The sequence below is a fragment of the Xyrauchen texanus genome, chromosome 16, assembly GCF_025860055.1.
Source record: "Xyrauchen texanus isolate HMW12.3.18 chromosome 16, RBS_HiC_50CHRs, whole genome shotgun sequence".
NCBI classification, from domain to species: domain Eukaryota; kingdom Metazoa; phylum Chordata; class Actinopteri; order Cypriniformes; family Catostomidae; genus Xyrauchen; species Xyrauchen texanus.
The window spans coordinates 29,850,814-29,869,178 of NC_068291.1; the positions used below are offsets into that span (position 1 = coordinate 29,850,814).

Sequence of the window (18,365 nt, forward strand, 5' to 3'; positions counted from 1 at the left end):
GGATGTGGGCTGTGCCTTTCCTGCAAATTGAAATGAAGCCAATTTAATTTCGATTAATTTAAATAATATCATCTATATGGATTTTTTCCAATTGAATAGATTCAATATAATATGGAACAAATTACAATAAAATGCAAAGTAATCTCCTCAGTAATCAAAATACGTTTTGAATGTAACTAACTGTATTCTGATTATTAATTATTTAAATTGTAACTAGTGGAATAAACATACTAATATTTTGTATTTTAAATACATAATCCTGTTACATCTATTCCATACTCCCAAAACCTGTCTGAAGGTCCATACAATGCAAGTGAATCAGGCCTTTTACACACCAAAATGCAGATAAAGTCAGAATAAAAGTAATCCATCAGACTCCAATGGTTTAATCAATAACTTCTGAACCGATCCAGTTGATTTTGGGTGAGGAGACCAAAATATAACTCATTTATTATTGTACATCTTGCCTTTGTAGTCTCTAGGCACGATCATCATTTTAAGATCAATTACACTTCCTAGTGCTTGATGCATGCGTAGAGCGCTAAATAGTGCTATGGGATGGTGCTATTGTTTGAGGCTCACTGAAATCATCTAAATGGTATTCTACATAAAGCTACTATGTTTTTAACTTTAATAAAAGCACAAAAAAGGGTAGGTTCACCTGTACAAAGAACGAATGAACCAAGAAAATACACTGAAAGCACAATTTTATCACCTGTACACACAAGGGTTATAAAGATAACAGAACTTGTACTTATCGCAAACCTCAAAATCACATATACATTTTTTCGGAACATTTTAAATGGTGTAAGAAAGGTCCAAAATGTACAATGTCAATGGTTCGGAAAACAGTAACAAATGGGCTTGGACATTCTTGCCTAGTTAAGCAGAACATTCTTTACTCGAAGATGACACAATGTCGTAGTATTCTGCACATTACTGAAATTTCAGTACCACTTCACATTAAGGTTGTATACGTTAATAGATATCGTGAACAAACAATTTAGATTAACATTTTCACCGCATTTATTAATCTTGGATAATGATCATTTATAAATATACTATTCTTCTGTTTTAGTTCATGATGCATTAACTAATGTTAAATGTACCATTTATGTGAAATGTGTTTTAGTATATGTAGAAATTAATAATAACCTAAATTAATAAAATGCTGTAAAAGTATTAACTATTTTGTGAACTAATGTTAACATATACAACTTTATTGTTATGTGTTACCAAAATGTTTGCATTTGTTTTAGTTTGAAATCATGGTGACATACATTTCACGTAACTGCACGTGAAGCAATTGGAGTGTTGCCTACAGGAAGCATTAACAATAATCATAGGAGAATCAGCCAAAGAATTCAGTATGTCCAGCTGTTGTTTGGTCTAACAACAAAACTCAAATATGTGACTGCCCTTAAGAAAGCTAAGGTAAAACCTTATCAGTCTCCTTTTTCTTGTCTTTCTTCTTTTTCTCTTTCTTCTTTAGTTTCTTCTCTTTCTTCTTTTTCTTACTCTTTGTTGATTCAGCATCATCATCATCCAGTTTCTCATTTTTCTTTTTGGATTTGTCCTTACTCTCATCCTTACTATCTTTGCCCTCTGGCTTGTTTTTCAGTTTGTTTATAGAGTGAGGGCTTTTGTCGTCTCTGATGCGTTTCCTGTCAGGACTGCGTTCCCTGTGGTCCTGGGAGGCTTGCGAGGATGGTAACCTCTCAGGCCTCCTGGGGGGGCTCTCTTTTCTGTGAGATGGAATTCGATGGTGGTCTCCATGTATTTTAGCATCCCTGTGCTGCTCCTGTGACCCCATCTGCAATTTTCAAGAGAAATGTGGATTTTATTTATTTTTGTTCTAACCAATGAATTTCCAGTCGTTCATTATTAAAGGTGCTATAAGCAATTTTATTATAGAATGTTATGCTGAAAATGTTACTTCTCCCTGAAAGACATAACTGATATATTTCACCAGTATCTGTGACTAGTGATGGGAGAAACAAAGCTTACTGAGGACAACTGCTGGTCACAGGTGTGTAAATGCAATGGTAAGACTCAAAAGCATTACAATGACACAATTTATTTGAAATGATTTACTCCCCTGTATTTATCATATATTTGTCATGGTAATCTACAATATCCTGGAATAAACAGATCAAAGTCTTTGCAGAAAATGTAGACCTTCATATAACAGTTTGTTTATTTTATGATTACAGTTTTAAAATTATTTGAAATACTAAACAATAATAATTGTTTTCTTCGTTCTAAAAATATCCCTTGTTTTGTATAAACAAATGTAATAAATGAAGACCATAAACATTTGTAAACAAAACGTTAGGTTGATAACTTTCCCAAATTCAATATGTATGGGATTGGGACTCGAACTCACATGTGAAATACTTTAAAGGGGTCATGACATGGTTTTTTTTATTGTATTATTATGTTCCCTTAGGTGCAATTATAGTATTAATATATTTTTTTTTAAGAAAAACTTTTAAAATCTAGTGATTTATGACCTTTTCCCACCCTGTTTCTCATCCTCTGATTCAAACAGTCTGTTTTGGGGGCGTTTTCCATTTAAGACTTCAGTGTTAACACCCACTGTTATGATTGGCTAACGTCAGTGCCTATGTATCAATTATTGACGCCCCCAGCCAGAACAATATGCAAGTAAACTAAGTAAAAACACTGTGATTATTCATAATGAATGAAATTGCGCTTTAAAAAGTAGTTTAAAGTTTAAAATAGATTACTTACAGTTTGCGTCATCGTTGTTCCCAGAATAGTCGGCACGGACTTATCTTTGAGCAACAGTTTTCTGGCAAAGCCAGCATCATATTGAGATTTGTTCTCAAAACAGTCATCCTTAAAATGTACAGAACAAACGCTTAAGTTAACACTGCCGTGACTGGAACGTCCGCAAAAAATAAACTGCATCCATTTTTCCCTGACGTCTGGATCTTTCGGCAGCTTATTCAGAGGTTTTGTTTGACCACAGCCAGGAACAGCACATCTGTGTGGCATCGTAATTTTCCTGTGCACAAGTAGTCTCTGTCAGAGCTCGCTGTCCATCGACTGAACACTTGTGAGGCGACGGCGATACTGAAATGAGCGTAGTTGTCTTGGCGCTTAAATCGTAATTATCTTGTGCTGGAGGCGGTCATATGCAAACGCTGTTACGTCACTTCTAACCGACACGTCACTTCTAACCATGAATCCAGAACGAGCTGTATTTTGAGCTTGATTAAATAAATGATTCGTTTAGAATGGGGAGGACGTCTTAAAATATTAAACTTGCAGGACGTTTTAATGATACAAAGACCTCTTATATACCAAAAGATCAAGGCAAATTTGGTTTCTCATGTCATGACCCCTTTAAAGTGTCGGTCGAATGCATTAACCCCAGAGTTCTCAACAGGGGTTGTACTGCCCCCAAGTGGGCGTTAAAAGGATGCCAGGGGGCTTTAGGTTACAAATGGGGGGCATTTATCAGTCATGTTAATCAAATCTATCATCAAGTTCCTGTTTGCATTAAAATATTTATCTAGACTCCATTATACGGGTTGGTATGCATTTGTACCGTGGTTCATCTGGTTCTGAAGTCTAGCGACGCATCTGAAATATCTACTTTATCAGCGTCAAATAGACAAAGTCACAACCTCTGCTAATGCACCTGTATGGCTCTGTAGGTGAATACGGCTTACTGGACAGAGCAGCACAAAGCAGGTGCGTTTATACTCAAAGACTGGTCTTGAGCTCTTAAGCGCACAACCTCTGAGAAATTGCAGCGCTGCAAGAACCAATGAGAAGCATGGAGCGAGACACAGAAACCATTTGAGTTTTTGAACCAACAGAATTCTACATCACCACCCTTGAATTTACTATAGTAACACTAATTGTACTTTAGGCAGAAATAGATTTATAATACATATTATCATGTCACTACTTCAGCTCTTAGGGGAGTGAGGGAATATAATACATTTTTATTAAAAATGTTCAATGTATATATTTTGTATTTATTGTTTTACATGTTTAGAGTAGGTCTACTATTTGTAATTACAAAAATGCCATAATTTGTTTTATATAAATCATGTTACATCTAACATCAAAAGTGAAGAAGATTCATGCTTTCATGTGCTTACTATGGTCTTGTTACAAATACCACTTTTTTTTTTAAGAAATAGAACTGCGTAAATCCTAAAAAAAAACAAAAACAAAAAACAATAAGCTAAAATATTTTAGTTTGAGTGCAAGAAAATATAATCTTATATAATACATTCAGAAATTCAAAGAGATTTGAATCAATAAATCAATAAATGTATTATTCATTGCAGAATTTTGAATTGACCAAGATGCTGTAGTGTTGTAATAATTGCTGTAACTTTAATGTTCATTGTTAGTCGTATTAACTATTGTGTTAATGTTAGTCTATACAACCTTACTGTAGTGTTAGCAAATCATTTTATAGTGATTACACTCACAGAAAGAACTTTTTCTAGTAGGGCTGCAACTAACGATTATTTTGATAATCGACTACCAAACAGTTCACTCACCCCGTTGTCTATGAAAGACAATGCTTGCTGAGGTCATTTAAATACTTTGTGGCAATGCTTTGTATCTATTTCCAGCTTGGCCAGAAACATCTTCCGTTGATGTAAGAGTTTCTTGCATTCCTTGAATCGATCACATTTCTCTCTTGTTGAATTCACGAATTCTGGGTAAAAGAAAATGCTGTGGTTCCTCCAAGAAAGCCTTCCTTTGCTCCTCGCCTCACGGAACACAAGATTTTATCGGATGATCTCAGTAATTTGGCCAGAATTGCTCGGGGCCTGTCTCTCTCAGTGGATCTGCGAGCCTTGACTCTGTGAGCTCGCTCAATTTCCAGTTTATGGCCTGTTATGTTGATTAGACTTGGGAAGAGCTCATCTAGGAATTTCACCATATCTTGATCTTCTTCATGCTCAGGAATTCCAACAATTCGGACGTTATTCTCTAAATCTTCCAGTTTTCCCAAACGTGTTCCAAATCTGTCTTGGTAATTAGCGGATTAACAGCTAATTCCCTCTCAGATGACTCAAGATAATCAATCTGCCTCTCGACGTCCAACAATCTTGGAACCAACTCAGAGAATTTCGCCTCTATCGCCGTAATCGATCAACGTATTAGAATAAGAACCTCCAGGTTCGCTACAACCTTCGTCAGCATCACAGACATGCTCGCCGGTTGCTGCTGGATTTCTCTCGCCGCACCGTCCAAACCAAGTGCCTGGTCTGAGAGCCTGTCAGAGGTATCAGCTTGAGCACGTAAGTATCTTTTAATATCTCCAGAGCTCGTGGATTTTGAATTCTTTGCCAAGTTGACTTCCTAGAACAGTTATGTAGCAGGGTGTATCGAATCTTACGGGTTTATGACATAAAAATAATTAAAAACTAGCTAAATGCACAGAGCTCGCCGTTTACACGTCCGACCCTCGCATGGCACCACGTGACTCCCTGACAAAATCATCTTTTAAAAATACCTCTAAATGACATTCACTGAATTACAAGGGAAAAAAAAAATCTTTTTTTTTTTTTATGAAGTTTAATTCAGTACAATATTCATTGTAAAAACAATTATATTGTAATCAAGAGTTGTGTCTTGTTTTCCATTTAACATTTCTAGAAATCCTTAAAACAAGATACATTTTCTTAAGGGCAACATTTTAGATATTTAGACTTGAATATAAGTGTATTTTGTATCACTTGTTGATACTTCTGCCAGTGCAGTAAAGAAAAAATATACTCATACACAAGATATATTCATTAAAAGCAAGTCTAAATAAATTATATGTTGCTTCTCAGGTAAATGTATCTTGTTTTAAGTAGGCTATATTTAGATATTTAAAAATATGTAATATTGTATTCAACATTCTTCTATAACACTTTTTCTTCTGCAGTATAGTTCCTAAAGTAAATGTACATTGTTTTAAAGCATCCACATGCTAGAGTGTGCATCTGTCGGGTGCAGTTTCAATCTCTCACCTTCACGCGACTCAGAAGTGACGCTGACTGCACAGAGAAATGTCATTTTCTGAGTTTATAATCCACTTCCTTATTATTTAAACTTTAATAAAGGATGCATTAAAGATATAATGCCAGGTTGTTTGCTTTTTAGATGCTCTGACATGCAAGTTTTGCTTAAGCAGAATGACAGATCTTTATTTTCATGATGACAGTGCTTCTGTATTATACAGAATTCTGTATATTCTTATTTTGTATTTTTGCATTATAATTCCCTCATACTTTGCAATCCACATCACCTGAAGCTGTTGGGAAAGTTTAGAGTGCATCTGGACTGTGAGCTGTGTAATTCTTCCTCTACTCAGTCAATCGAGAGCTGCAGTCTTGCTCTCGCGCTCCATCATTATAGTTTCATATTACGTTAAATGAGATCAAATGACTATTCGACAACAACATTTTTTGTTGACAACTTCAACTAATTGTTCAGCCCTATTTTCTAGTCAATTACATTTTTTAGATCTGAGGACATGTACACAAAATTATCTTAATTCTACAAATTTCCATGACTTTTCAGATTGTATAAACCTCCAAAACAAAACAAACAGGGCAGGAAATTACAATTCTACAATTCCCTGGTATTTCTAGGTTTTGATGACCGTTGGCACTCTGTGAATTAAGTTGACACGGTCTTTGCTGAAATGTTTCACACCCGCAGTGTAATGCTGGTACAGTCTGAGTGCTAGTGATCCAAGATAAATGGCATGTAATTTTAAAAGTCACCTTGTTCTTTTCATTAGGTTTGTGAGATGTGATATGTCTCTCTGCACTGTTCAGATCCCCGAAGAACTCCTCACAACGCTGACAGAAGAAACCCATCACTGGAATCAAATCACCACTACCTAAAATAATGAAACACAATATAGAGTACAGAACCATAAGATGAAGAACATTATGGTGCATTAAAGTGTGCGAATACAATGATAAATTTAGATGCAAATACTTTCAAAATCAGCACATTTGCCCAGTTGTTTAAGATGCTAATAACATAATATTTTTTTTCTTTAATTTGCACATTAGGTATTCAAAAGTCCCTTCCCCCAAATGGTATAACAATAAAGATGCTTCTTAAAAATATTGTAGAAAACATTTACAGCTTAAAGGGATAGTTCACCCAAAAATGAAAATTCAAAAATGTTAAAGGTCCAAAAAACATAAGAATGAATGTAATCCATAAGACTCCAGTGGTTTAATCCATATTTTCTGAAGCGATATATGGTAGAAAAACAGATCAATTAAATAATTTCTTTCTATCAATCTCCAAATTCACATTCTGGGTGATTAGTATTCTTTGTGCATTCTTTCTTAGTTGACACTTACATATTTATCTGTTTCAATATCAATATCTGCTTCTGAAGATATTGATTTAACCCCTGGAGTTGTAAGGATTACTTTTATTCTGTCTTTATGTGCTTTTTAGAGCTTAAAAATATTGGTACTAGGGCTGGGATAAACGATTATTTTTTAAACGATTAATCTAGTGATTATTTTTTCGATGCATCGATTAATCTAACGATTCATCGATTATCTCCCCATTAATTGACTAATAGCAATTTATACATGTTGATTTACATATCTGAATGAAAAAAAAAATGAATTCCTTAGCATTGCAATATATGTTTATTGCTCTTAAAATTCCAAAATAAAAGACTATACAAGTGCAAAGTAATGCATTCTTAGTCAGAGGTAGCATTCAATAAAACACTTGAAAACACATAGGCCTAGCTTACTGAAAAAAAGTGCATCTTGTAATTCTTCATTCACATATAAATAACAACAACTTGATGTCTAGCATTCAATAAAAAAATAAAAAGGTCACCCAGCCACCCTTTCTTAGAGCTATTGAAAGAATAATGTAACTATTGTAAACTTGGGGGCTTTAAGCTAATACAGAAAGTGCTTTTCCAACAAAAAATAAATAATGAAAATAAACATTCAGAATTCAACATTTATGTTGAACATACTGAAAAAAAGCATCTTCATTCACATGCAAATATAAATTCTTATATATTGTCTAGTACCTTTTAACTGAATCTGAATGTTTTTTATATTCATGACTATGTAATTGTATGTTGGTATGTCATGTGTAATTTTATGTCGCCTTGTACTCTGCGCCTTATCTTGGCCAGGTCGCGGTTGCAAATGAGAACCTGTTCTCAACCGATTAACCTGGTTAAATAAAGGTAAAATAAAAAAAATAACTTACACTCTGACACTTTCCTTTCACCTTAAGAATACTGTGTGTGTGTGTGTGTGTGTGTGTGTGTGCGCGCACGCTGGTGCATTGCCGTGGTGCTAGAATGGAAGGCCATCTCCATTTTGCAAAGACGACATATCATTAGAATTAAAAGAATTCCCATACTTTAGAGGAACGAGTGCGTGCCGCCTTGCACTTCTGATAGTCTGAGGAGCCACTCGTGTTGCTACTACTCTCCGGCGCCGCCATCTTTGTTTTGGGTCTGACGAATCGACGCACATATTTTGCGTCGACGTCAGCCCTAATTGGTACCCATTCACTTGCATTGTGAGGACCTACAAAGCTTAGGCATTCTTCGTCTTACGCATCTGGGATGGCATGAGGGTGAGTAAATGATCAGAGAATTTTATTTTTGGGGTGAACTATCCCTTTAATGTTGGTACAATTAAAGATTTTTTTTTATTTTTTTATGTTTACTCATTAAAAGGGATAGTTCATCCAAAAAACATAAAAATCTGTTTTATACAGTTGTTATAAACACTTTTGACTTACTTTCCTCAGTGTTCACTCAGTGACAACAGATGCTGACATGCTATCATACTGTCTAAAATCTCCTTTTGTGTTGCACAGAAGAAAGTCAAGTGGGGTTGGATAAACATGAGGGTGAGTTGATGATGATAGAATTTTTATTTCAATTCAAATATCCCTGTAATGAATAAACACAAACTCTCTCATAATACAATCATAAAGCTCATCAATAAAACAACTCCAAAGAACAGAACATTAAACAGCACACAGTTAAATCATCGAAGGAATAATGTTGTATATATAACTTAAGATCCATAGAGTCTCAATAAAGTTAAAGGGCTCATTCATTACCTTCCTGTCTCATCAGGCCCTCCAGTTCCTTTACCAGGTACTCTTTCCTTTTCTTCTGAATCTGTTTCTCTCGTGTGTCCCTCTCCTTCTCATCCACTTTCTAGAGCAGTCACATGGGTCACATTAGACTCTTGGGGGAGTATCATACATTATGGATCTTTAATTGTGAGGTGAAAGTGCTTATAAAGACTATGTGTTCTGGTTTGAGAAAGACAAAGGGCTTGACACATATTTCTCATACAGACTCCTTGTACCTTTTCCTCACGTTTTGACTCTCGAGAATGGCTGCTATCAGAGCGATTACTCCTACTGTCATCAGTTTTGGATGCTAAAAACAGGAAATACTGTATTAATAAATTACAAGCATAAGGCTGTTGTGTCTCTTTATGATGTGAACCATTTACTTTGAAGTGATTCAGAAGCTTAAAAAAATACAAAAGAACCATAAAGCAATGAAACCACTTTAAAAACATTTGAACAACTTACACAACCCTGCTACTTTATATATATATATATAAAAGTTACACAAATTATTGAATAGTTTTCATCAAATGCTTCATGTATATATTACATTCAAACGTTTAGTAGATAATTTCAGCCTTTACATTTGCTATGTATTTTTGGTTTTCATAAACTTTATTCTTTCTATATCCTTCTAAGAAACTTTAGATAAACATTGGTATTTCCATTAACATACAATGTAGGAATTGAAAATGTAACTGATGGTGATGACGCAACTGTAAGGGGCCGTTCACTACGAAAGTGTTAATGCACTGGTCTGTGCTGTTTTTTAATAGTTTTAATGTAAACATGCTAGAGTATGTCTTTGACCGTTGTCCCATGACTCTGTTTTTCTAGAGTCCCGTGCAGAAACGCAATGTTTTTAGATGTCAGGTCAAATTGAAAAGAACTTAAACTTTTAAAATCTCGAGACACCTTCATTCTGTTATATTGGTTGCGCTGCGTCTACATTTTTTAGCGCACAAAAGGCATTCAGTTTGACTTTGAAATTTGCCTTGGCAAAATGAATTTAGATTCTTTTCAAATTTTATCTTTATCAAACATCAGTTATAATTGAGGGGTATCAATCTCTCTCTATCCCCAAATTAATATGCATTTAAACCTAACTTATCAAGCTATTATTTTGCAAAAATTTTCAATTCTGCTTTGCAAGCACTGGTACTTCCTTAATGAAATGTAAGTTTTATTTTTCCATATATAAAGTGAATTCTAGAGGTTGGAAATCTGGGCTGCTAACTGAAAGTTTGTAGGTTCAAACGCCACAAGGGATATTCCATGTGCCGAGTGTCAAGCTACATGACAAATACAAATCAATTCATTATTTATTATAAACATCATACTAATAAACGCTGGCTCTGACCTTTAGACATTGCTTGAAGTGCCTCCAGTGCTGGTTTGAGCAGTGCAATCGAGGAGGCACCTCCTTGCTCTTCCTTTTTCTCCTTTAGTCTGGCAGCAATTTTACAGATGTCAGCCATGCCTGAATTCAGTCCGAAGGTCCTCAGGAGATTTTTCAGCTTCTCACATTGTTCTGGAGTAACTTTTGCAGTGCCTGAATCAGCGGGCTGCTCGCCTGGTGAGGCATGAGCTTTGGTTTCCTGGACAATGTGAGTCTGGTGTTCTTTACTAATAGGATGAACTGGAGATCTCACAGATCTGGTCTGGGCCAACGGAACAGTTACGGCCTGAGGTTTGGCCCACTCCTCTTCCTCTCCATAAAGGAATTTTTCCTCATCTTCAACACTCTGAAATGCTGGCTTGGTTTCAGGCTGCTGGTTGGGTGTGTTCCAGGATAAAATATTGGAAAAGCTGCTGCTCTCATGTGGGAGAAGGTGTCCAAAAGAGGTTTCAGGTTCTGGCCTCAGCTCGGGGTTCTGGAAGCTTCTTACTGCAGGTTGATTTCTCAGAAAGGTTCCACTTGTTTCATCAGCACTCTGTTTATAAAAAAGCAAGAGAATCCATATTTTAGTTCTAGTGCAGTTTATGTAGACATGGTCTGAAAGTCAAAACAAGCGATCTTATACAAACTGCATGAATTTCCTGGACTTATCCGGTGATTACAGATAAAGATTTTTAACATTATTTATTTTGTATAAAATATATACATTTTAATTCGGAGTGCAACTTATTAAACCTATACATATTAAACAATACATATTAAAATATATATATATATATATATATATATATATATATATATATATATATATATATATATATATATATATTTATTTTGTTTTTTTCCATTTCTGGGCCTTGAAATAATGTTCACCCACTTACTCATGCAATTCTAAACCTGTACATCTATAATCCATACAATACAAAAGGAGATTTTAGCCTCAGTCACCATTCACATTCATCGTGTTGGTGGCGCTAATCAACTGGAAAACACAGGCACTGGTGCAGCTGATACACACCAGGGGGTCAGGAATTGACTGGTTAGCAGGTCCATGGTAGCCACTTCTGTTAGATTCTGGAACAACACCACCCGATGGCAAAAAGCATTTTCTCCATAGACAGCCATTTAAAAGTAGAGGTGTTTTATGACGAAATACCATTTGAGACATTTCCATTTAAATTATTTCATTACATTATAGCACATCGTCATCTGGTGACGGACTGTTTTTGAATGGCTATTAAAAGCGTGAAATTGATTTTTATTTTCCCCTATCTATTCCCATTGGCAAGTGATCAGTCACGTTTCGATCCCGGAACTGAACGCCCATGAGCAAAAATGGCAGCTTCCATTTCGCTAGCTTTCTGGGAACCCTGAACTAGCTGAGCACAGTCATAGAGACGAATGGAGATGCTAACGGATAGCTCTCTCCAGGTATTTTATAGCTCCATGATACACACCCAAAGTTTATTTCATAAACTGCCCACAGTCCACAGGACTGGTCTGCATCAATAGATCTAAAGGACACGTACATTCAAATCCAAATTGTACCACATCACAGGCTGTTCTTGAGATTCGCATTCGAAGGGATGACATATCAATTCAAAGTCCTTCCCTTCGGATTGTCTCTGGCCCCGCGCACTTTCATGAAATGTGTCGATGTGGCTGGCGCTCGCCCCTTTGAAGATGAATGGTGTGTGCATTCTGAATTACCTCAAAGATTGGCTATTACTGACCTGATTAGAGACTCTGCTATGTGAGCACAAGAACTTGATACTTCACATGTGAACAGCCTGGGTCTCAATGTCAACTGGGCAATAAAAAAAAAAAACACTTTCCCCCAGCCAACAAATCTCTTTTTTGGGGGTTCAATTCTACATGAGCAAGCCCGTCCAGACCATTCACCAGTGTTTGTCTCGATTCAAACTGGGGAATAATTTCCACCAAAGTCTTTTAAGAAAATGCTTGGTTTTACCGTTAGGTCTTTTAAATGAGACCTCTCTAGTGTTGGCTCAAACACTGTGTACCGAGTCATGCATGGCGTCAGTGGCGCATGTGGTTCAGCATGAATCGCCGCTGCCTGGCTGCTTTAGCACCATGGACAGCTCTAAACCTTTATCAACTGGGTGTGATACTGGGTCAGGTTTTCTGATGAAAAGTGGTGACCTCGGATGCGTCCAAAGCGGGTTACGGTGCACTGTGCAATGGACACCCGGCTTTTGGCACTTGGACAGGTGCAAATTGCTAGCCATGGTCTTAGCAGTGAAAGCTTTCATTCCGACATAGTGAATCGTCAAGTTCTGATTCGGTCAGACAACGTCAGTGGTAGGGTTCATAAATTGCCAGGGCGGCACTCGATCGCTACCAATAATGAGACTGGCGCAACACCTCCTCATGTGGAGTGCGCACCACCTCCTCTCCCTGCACGTGACATATGTTCCAGGCCACCTGAACTGCGGAGCGGACATGCTGTCATGCCAGTAAACGATGGCGGAGGAATGGAAACTTAATTCTCAGACGGTTCTGAGGATTTGGGAAATGTTTGGCAAAGCGGAAGTTGACATATTTGCCTCCGCAGAAACAGCCCACTGCCCTCTTTTGTACTCTATGTCCCAAGCCCCGCTGGGAGTTGATGCCTTGGCCCATAAATGGCCGATGAAATGCAAATATGCACTCTGTCATCAGCAAAGGAAACGGTTCTGTTGTTTGGGCCATTTTGGCACGATAGTTTTTGGAAATTTAGAGATTAGGTGGCTTTTACTGGGAAATACCGCCGGAGAAGGATCTGGAACTGAGGGCACTCACGAGCCCCTCGTTTGAACCATTGGAATCCGTTGAGTTGTGTGTGCTCTCTTTAAAGACTGCACTGCTGTTGGCTCTGGCCTCAGTAAAACGGGTTTGTGATATACAGTGAGGAAAATAAGTATTTGAACACGCTGCTATTTTGCAAGTTCTCCCACTTAGAAATCATGGAGGGGTCTGAAATTGTCATCGTAGGTGCATGTCCACTGTGAGAGACATAATCTAAAAAAAAAAATCCAGAAATCACAATGTATGATTCTTTAACTATTTATTTGTATGATACAGCTGCAAATAAGTATTTGAACACCTGAGAAAATCAATGTTAATATTTGGTACAGTAGCCTTTGTTTGCAATTAAACGTTTCCTGTAGTTTTTCACCAGGTTTGCACACACTGCAGAAGGGATTTTGGCCCACTCCTCCACAGATCTTCTCTAGATCAGTCAGGTTTCTGGGCTGTCGCTGAGAAACACGGAGTTTGAGCTCCCTCCAAAGATTCTCTATTGGGTTTAGGTCTGGAGACTGGCTAGGCCACGTCAGAACCTTGATATGCTTCTTACAGAGCCACTCCTTGGTTATCCTGGCTGTGTGCTTCGGGTCATTGTCATGTTGGAAGCCCCAGCCTCGACCCATCTTCAATGCTCTAACTGAGGGAAGGAGGTTGTTCCCCAAAATCTCGCAATACATGGCCCCGGTCATCCTCTCCTTAATACAGTGCAGTCGCCCTGTCCCATGTGCAGAAAAACACCCCCAAAGCATGATGCTACCACCCCCATGCTTCACAGTAGGGATGGTGTTCTTGGGATGGTACTCATCATTCTTCTTCCTCCAAACACGGTTAGTGGAATTATGACCAAAAAGTTCTATTTTGGTCTCATCTGACCACATGACTTTCTCCCATGACTCCTCTGGATCATCCAAATGGTCATTGGCAAACTTAAGACGGGCCTTGACATGTGCTGGTTTAAGCAGGGGAACCTTCCGTGCCATGCATGATTTCAAACCGTGACGTCTTAGTGTATTACCAACAGTAACCTTGGAAACGGTGGTCCCAGCTCTTTTCAGGTCATTGACCAGCTCCTCCCGTGTAGTTCTGGGCTGATTTCTCACCTTTCTTAGGATCATTGAGACCCCACGAGGTGAGATCTTGCATGGAGCCCCAGTCCGAGGGAGATTGACAGTCATGTTTAGCTTCTTCCATTTTCTAATGATTGCTCCAACAGTGGACCTTTTTTCACCAAGCTGCTTGGCAATTTCCCGTAGCCCTTTCCAGCCTTGTGGAGGTGTACAATTTTGTCTCTAGTGTCTTTGGACAGCTCTTTGGTCTTGGCCATGTTAGTAGTTGGATTCTTACTGATTGTATGGGGTGGACAGGTGTCTTTATGCAGCTAATCGACCTCAAACAGGTGCATCTAATTTAGGATAATAAATGGAGTGGAGGTGGACATTTTAAAGGCAGACTAACAGGTCTTTGAGGGTCAGAATTCTAGCTGATAGACAGGTGTTCAAATACTTATTTGCAGCTGTATCATACAAATAAATAGTTAAAGAATCATACATTGTGATTTCTGGATTTTTTTTTTTAGATTATGTCTCTCACAGTGGACATGCACCTACGATGACAATTTCAGACCCCTCCATGATTTCCAAGTGGGAGAACTTGCAAAATAGCAGGGTGTTCAAATACTTATTTTCCTCACTGTATAGGCAATGTCAGTTGACAGTTCATGTCTGGAATTCGGTCTGGGGCTTTCAGATCTTCACCATCTAATTCGGATGAGACGTTATCGCATTTATTAAGGCCCGTGTGGGCATTGCACACGTATGTGGAGCGCACTCGCCAGACTGTCAGATCAGTTCTTCGTTTGATATGGAGGATGCACAAAAGGCATGTCCGTCTCAAAACAAAGGCTCTCTCAGGATACATGCTTTGCAGCAGGATGGTCTTCACAGAACAAATTTGTGAGGTTTTATAACCTAGATGTGGTGTCCATTGCTTCACGAGTCCTCTTTGTCTAGAGAGCAACTATTTCTTCATCCAGCGGGTGAGCCCAATCTCCTTATTTGGGCGGGCTACCTGTTAATTTTAATACAGCTGTCTAGGTAGGCCACTATCAAATTGACACCCACTAGAAGTCACAAGGACTTCCAATCGAATAAAACCTCCCTCCCTACCTCAGGTTATGAATGGGTTAATTATTCTTTGTGTATTTGATGACATATAGATCCTCTGATTAAGATTACCTTTCCATCTGGTTTTCACCATGTGGAGTATTAATTTTCATACACACATTCATGACATATAAATCACTGCCCGAAGTGTTTCTACCATGGTAAATCTAGGGTTTGACGGTACACTAATGCGTGATGAGACTCTGTCCCCCATAGCATTCAAATGCAATGTTGAGTGAACTGAATCAATAGGGAACGTCTCCGGTTACTCGCATAAACTCGGTTCCCAGGAATGAAGGGAACGAGACATTGCAAAACTTGGCCGCATTACTACATCAGAGTTTAGAGGAATAAGTGACGTGTTCTTGTCCCTCAGTCAGAAATTCGGACGAAATGTTTGAGCACCTGGGCAAATGCACGCCTGATTATTTTTTTTAACATATGCATTCTATTTTATACTAAACTGTCATTCTTAAATGTACTGTACATTATTCCACGAGTATTTATATCACTTAACCTTGTGTAATATTATCTAGGCATTATAAAAAGAGAAAGTTTGTTTCTGGAGTCCATTTGGAAGATACTCGTTGATAAATCCATGTTATGTGAAAATATTAATAGGACATAGATTTACACAATAGCACTCTTTACTCATTTCACTTTCATAAAAAACAGATTATATCCTCCTCAAAATGCATCAACACCATGGGAAAAACATAATGAAACCGTTATGCAGAATTAGGTAAATAAGTGCATTCAATATATTAATCTCTAACAGCTGAAGTGTTTAAACCGGTACGGACAGGAGACTATTATGACAACAGTGCCACCTACTGTACAGGGGTAAAATCGTTTTTCATTTCAGGTTTTTATGGACTTCATTTGAATAGACCTTCCGTCAGAGGTTCGTTTCGGAAAATTGTCACGGAATTGGTGTGAACAGGCCTTTAAACTGGAAGTTAAAATGGGGCCAATCCGTAAACATTAAAATATTAAATTTTCCAAAAGTACAGCCAAAGGACAAACAATATGTGTGTTAACATATTTTGGTGTGATAAAATTGCTTACTAATATTTTTGTGTAATGTTACATCCAGTTTTACATCTTTGTTGCTATGACGTTGTAAATGTCAACAAATGACTGAAAAAAGACAATTTAAACAACTTTACTGCTTAAATAATACATGAGTTTTAACAGAATGATTGAACAGAACTGCTTTTATAAAATAATAAGCTTCACATTTCTTCTTTTTAACATTCCAAAAATTGGCCCCATTCACTTCCATTATAAGTGCCTCACTGTAACCCTGATTTTTGCTCTTTTTCTTTAAAGAAAAGGATGGACGAGTTGAAAATTATATTTTGTGGTAATCTGCATCATGCCACAAATGCTGTCGATTGAGATTAACTTGTATTGAACCCAGAATATTTATTTAATATATCCTGATATTTCTCTTCCATGACTGTGGGAACCCTGAAATGACCCATAACACACCAGAACATTGACCTGTATACCTGATTTCTGAGGAGGGCACTCTTCACCAAAGGCAGGTGTTTCTCCAGATCTTTACTCTGTAGGCCAAAAGCTACAAAACTCGATCCACTTCTGGTGTTGCTAGATCTGTGATTGCTTTCTGCGGTTCCCCTGTGAGACTGTTTCCTCTGGCTTGGGCTCAGGCGTGCCTGACTCTTGCTCCGAGTACTCTTCCCATGACTGCGACTACGACTACGACTCCTTGGACGACTTTTGGCCCTCGTGCAATGTTTAGCTTGACTGCAACTACCGCTGCGGGATCTGCTGCGAGGCCGACTCTTTCCACGACTACGCGCTCGGCTACGGCCCTGGCTCCTTCCACAACTCCTGCTGCGACTGCGTGGCCGGCTCTTCCCTCTGCTCCGACTCCTTGCTCGGCTTGGATGCTTTTCTGCAGTGCAATCTCCAGTTTCACTTTTATCTCCTTTCAGCTCAATCCGTTCACTGGCCTCCAGGAATCGAAGGAACTCCTCTGCTTTTTTCCTTCAAAACACATTTATATAAATACAAAAGGTATTCAAGAATTATTCAACAGATTATAAGTGATCCTCAAAGTATTGATCATTCAATCACCCTCATGTTGTTCCAAACCCATATGACTTTCGTCTGTGGGACACAAAATGAAATGTTAGGCAGAATCAAAGTCTGAGTCACTATTGAAAAAAATGAAAGTACACTTGTAAACAGGTTGGAACAATATGAGGATGAGTAAATGATGACAAAATCATTATTTCCTTAAAGGTCCTCCTCATACTTGACTTCTTGGTTTTGCTCATCCAATTTTTGAGTAGACCAGCTTTGTGAAGTGGGTGAAGGTGTGACCTGAGAGCTCACAAGTTTGGAACCACTCTGGTCAGTATTGAAGCTGGTGAAGTGAGGGTTCTGTAAAGGCGAAAAGAGAATGAAAAAAAGCAATAGAAATATAATTGGGAATTGCAAATAACATGCCTATGAAACTTTTTTAAACATCAAGCAATGTGTTTAGGCTAAAATGTATATTATACTCATATAATGGAAGTTATATATTTTAGACAACATTTCTTTTCAGTTTTCCACCATTTTTAAATCACCTTTTAGCTTTTTTACATTTCTAGCACTAATATTTCGTGTGGTCTTTAAATTAATATGAAGTTTTAAAAAATATTTAGAGAAAGAATTGCAAGTCAAGCTGGTCAACTACCCACGTTTCGTGAGAGCAATCTAGAAATCATGATCTAATTTACTATAATTTCATGCAGTGCAAATCATTTGCGTGGAATTAAAATATATTTTATATTCTAGACATTAATCCTAGAGTAGGCTACATCATGTTT

General features: G+C 37.6%; 1 protein-coding gene across 1 annotated transcript in view; it reads right to left on the reverse strand.

Moving 5' to 3' along the window:
- Positions 1–408: 408 nt before the first annotated feature.
- Positions 409–18,365, reverse strand: part of LOC127657106 (serine/arginine repetitive matrix protein 2-like) — an 18,333-nt gene continuing 376 nt past the window's right edge. The window contains exons 2-8 of the mRNA XM_052145757.1: positions 17,807–17,934; positions 17,034–17,535; positions 10,511–11,084; positions 9,384–9,457; positions 9,130–9,229; positions 6,777–6,895; positions 409–1,813 (exon numbers count right to left, since the gene is read on the reverse strand). Coding sequence (XP_052001717.1) covers positions 1,430–1,813; positions 6,777–6,895; positions 9,130–9,229; positions 9,384–9,457; positions 10,511–11,084; positions 17,034–17,535; positions 17,807–17,934 — 1,881 coding nt within the window. The 3' untranslated portion in view covers positions 409–1,429. The remainder of the gene's footprint in view (positions 1,814–6,776; positions 6,896–9,129; positions 9,230–9,383; positions 9,458–10,510; positions 11,085–17,033; positions 17,536–17,806; positions 17,935–18,365) is intronic.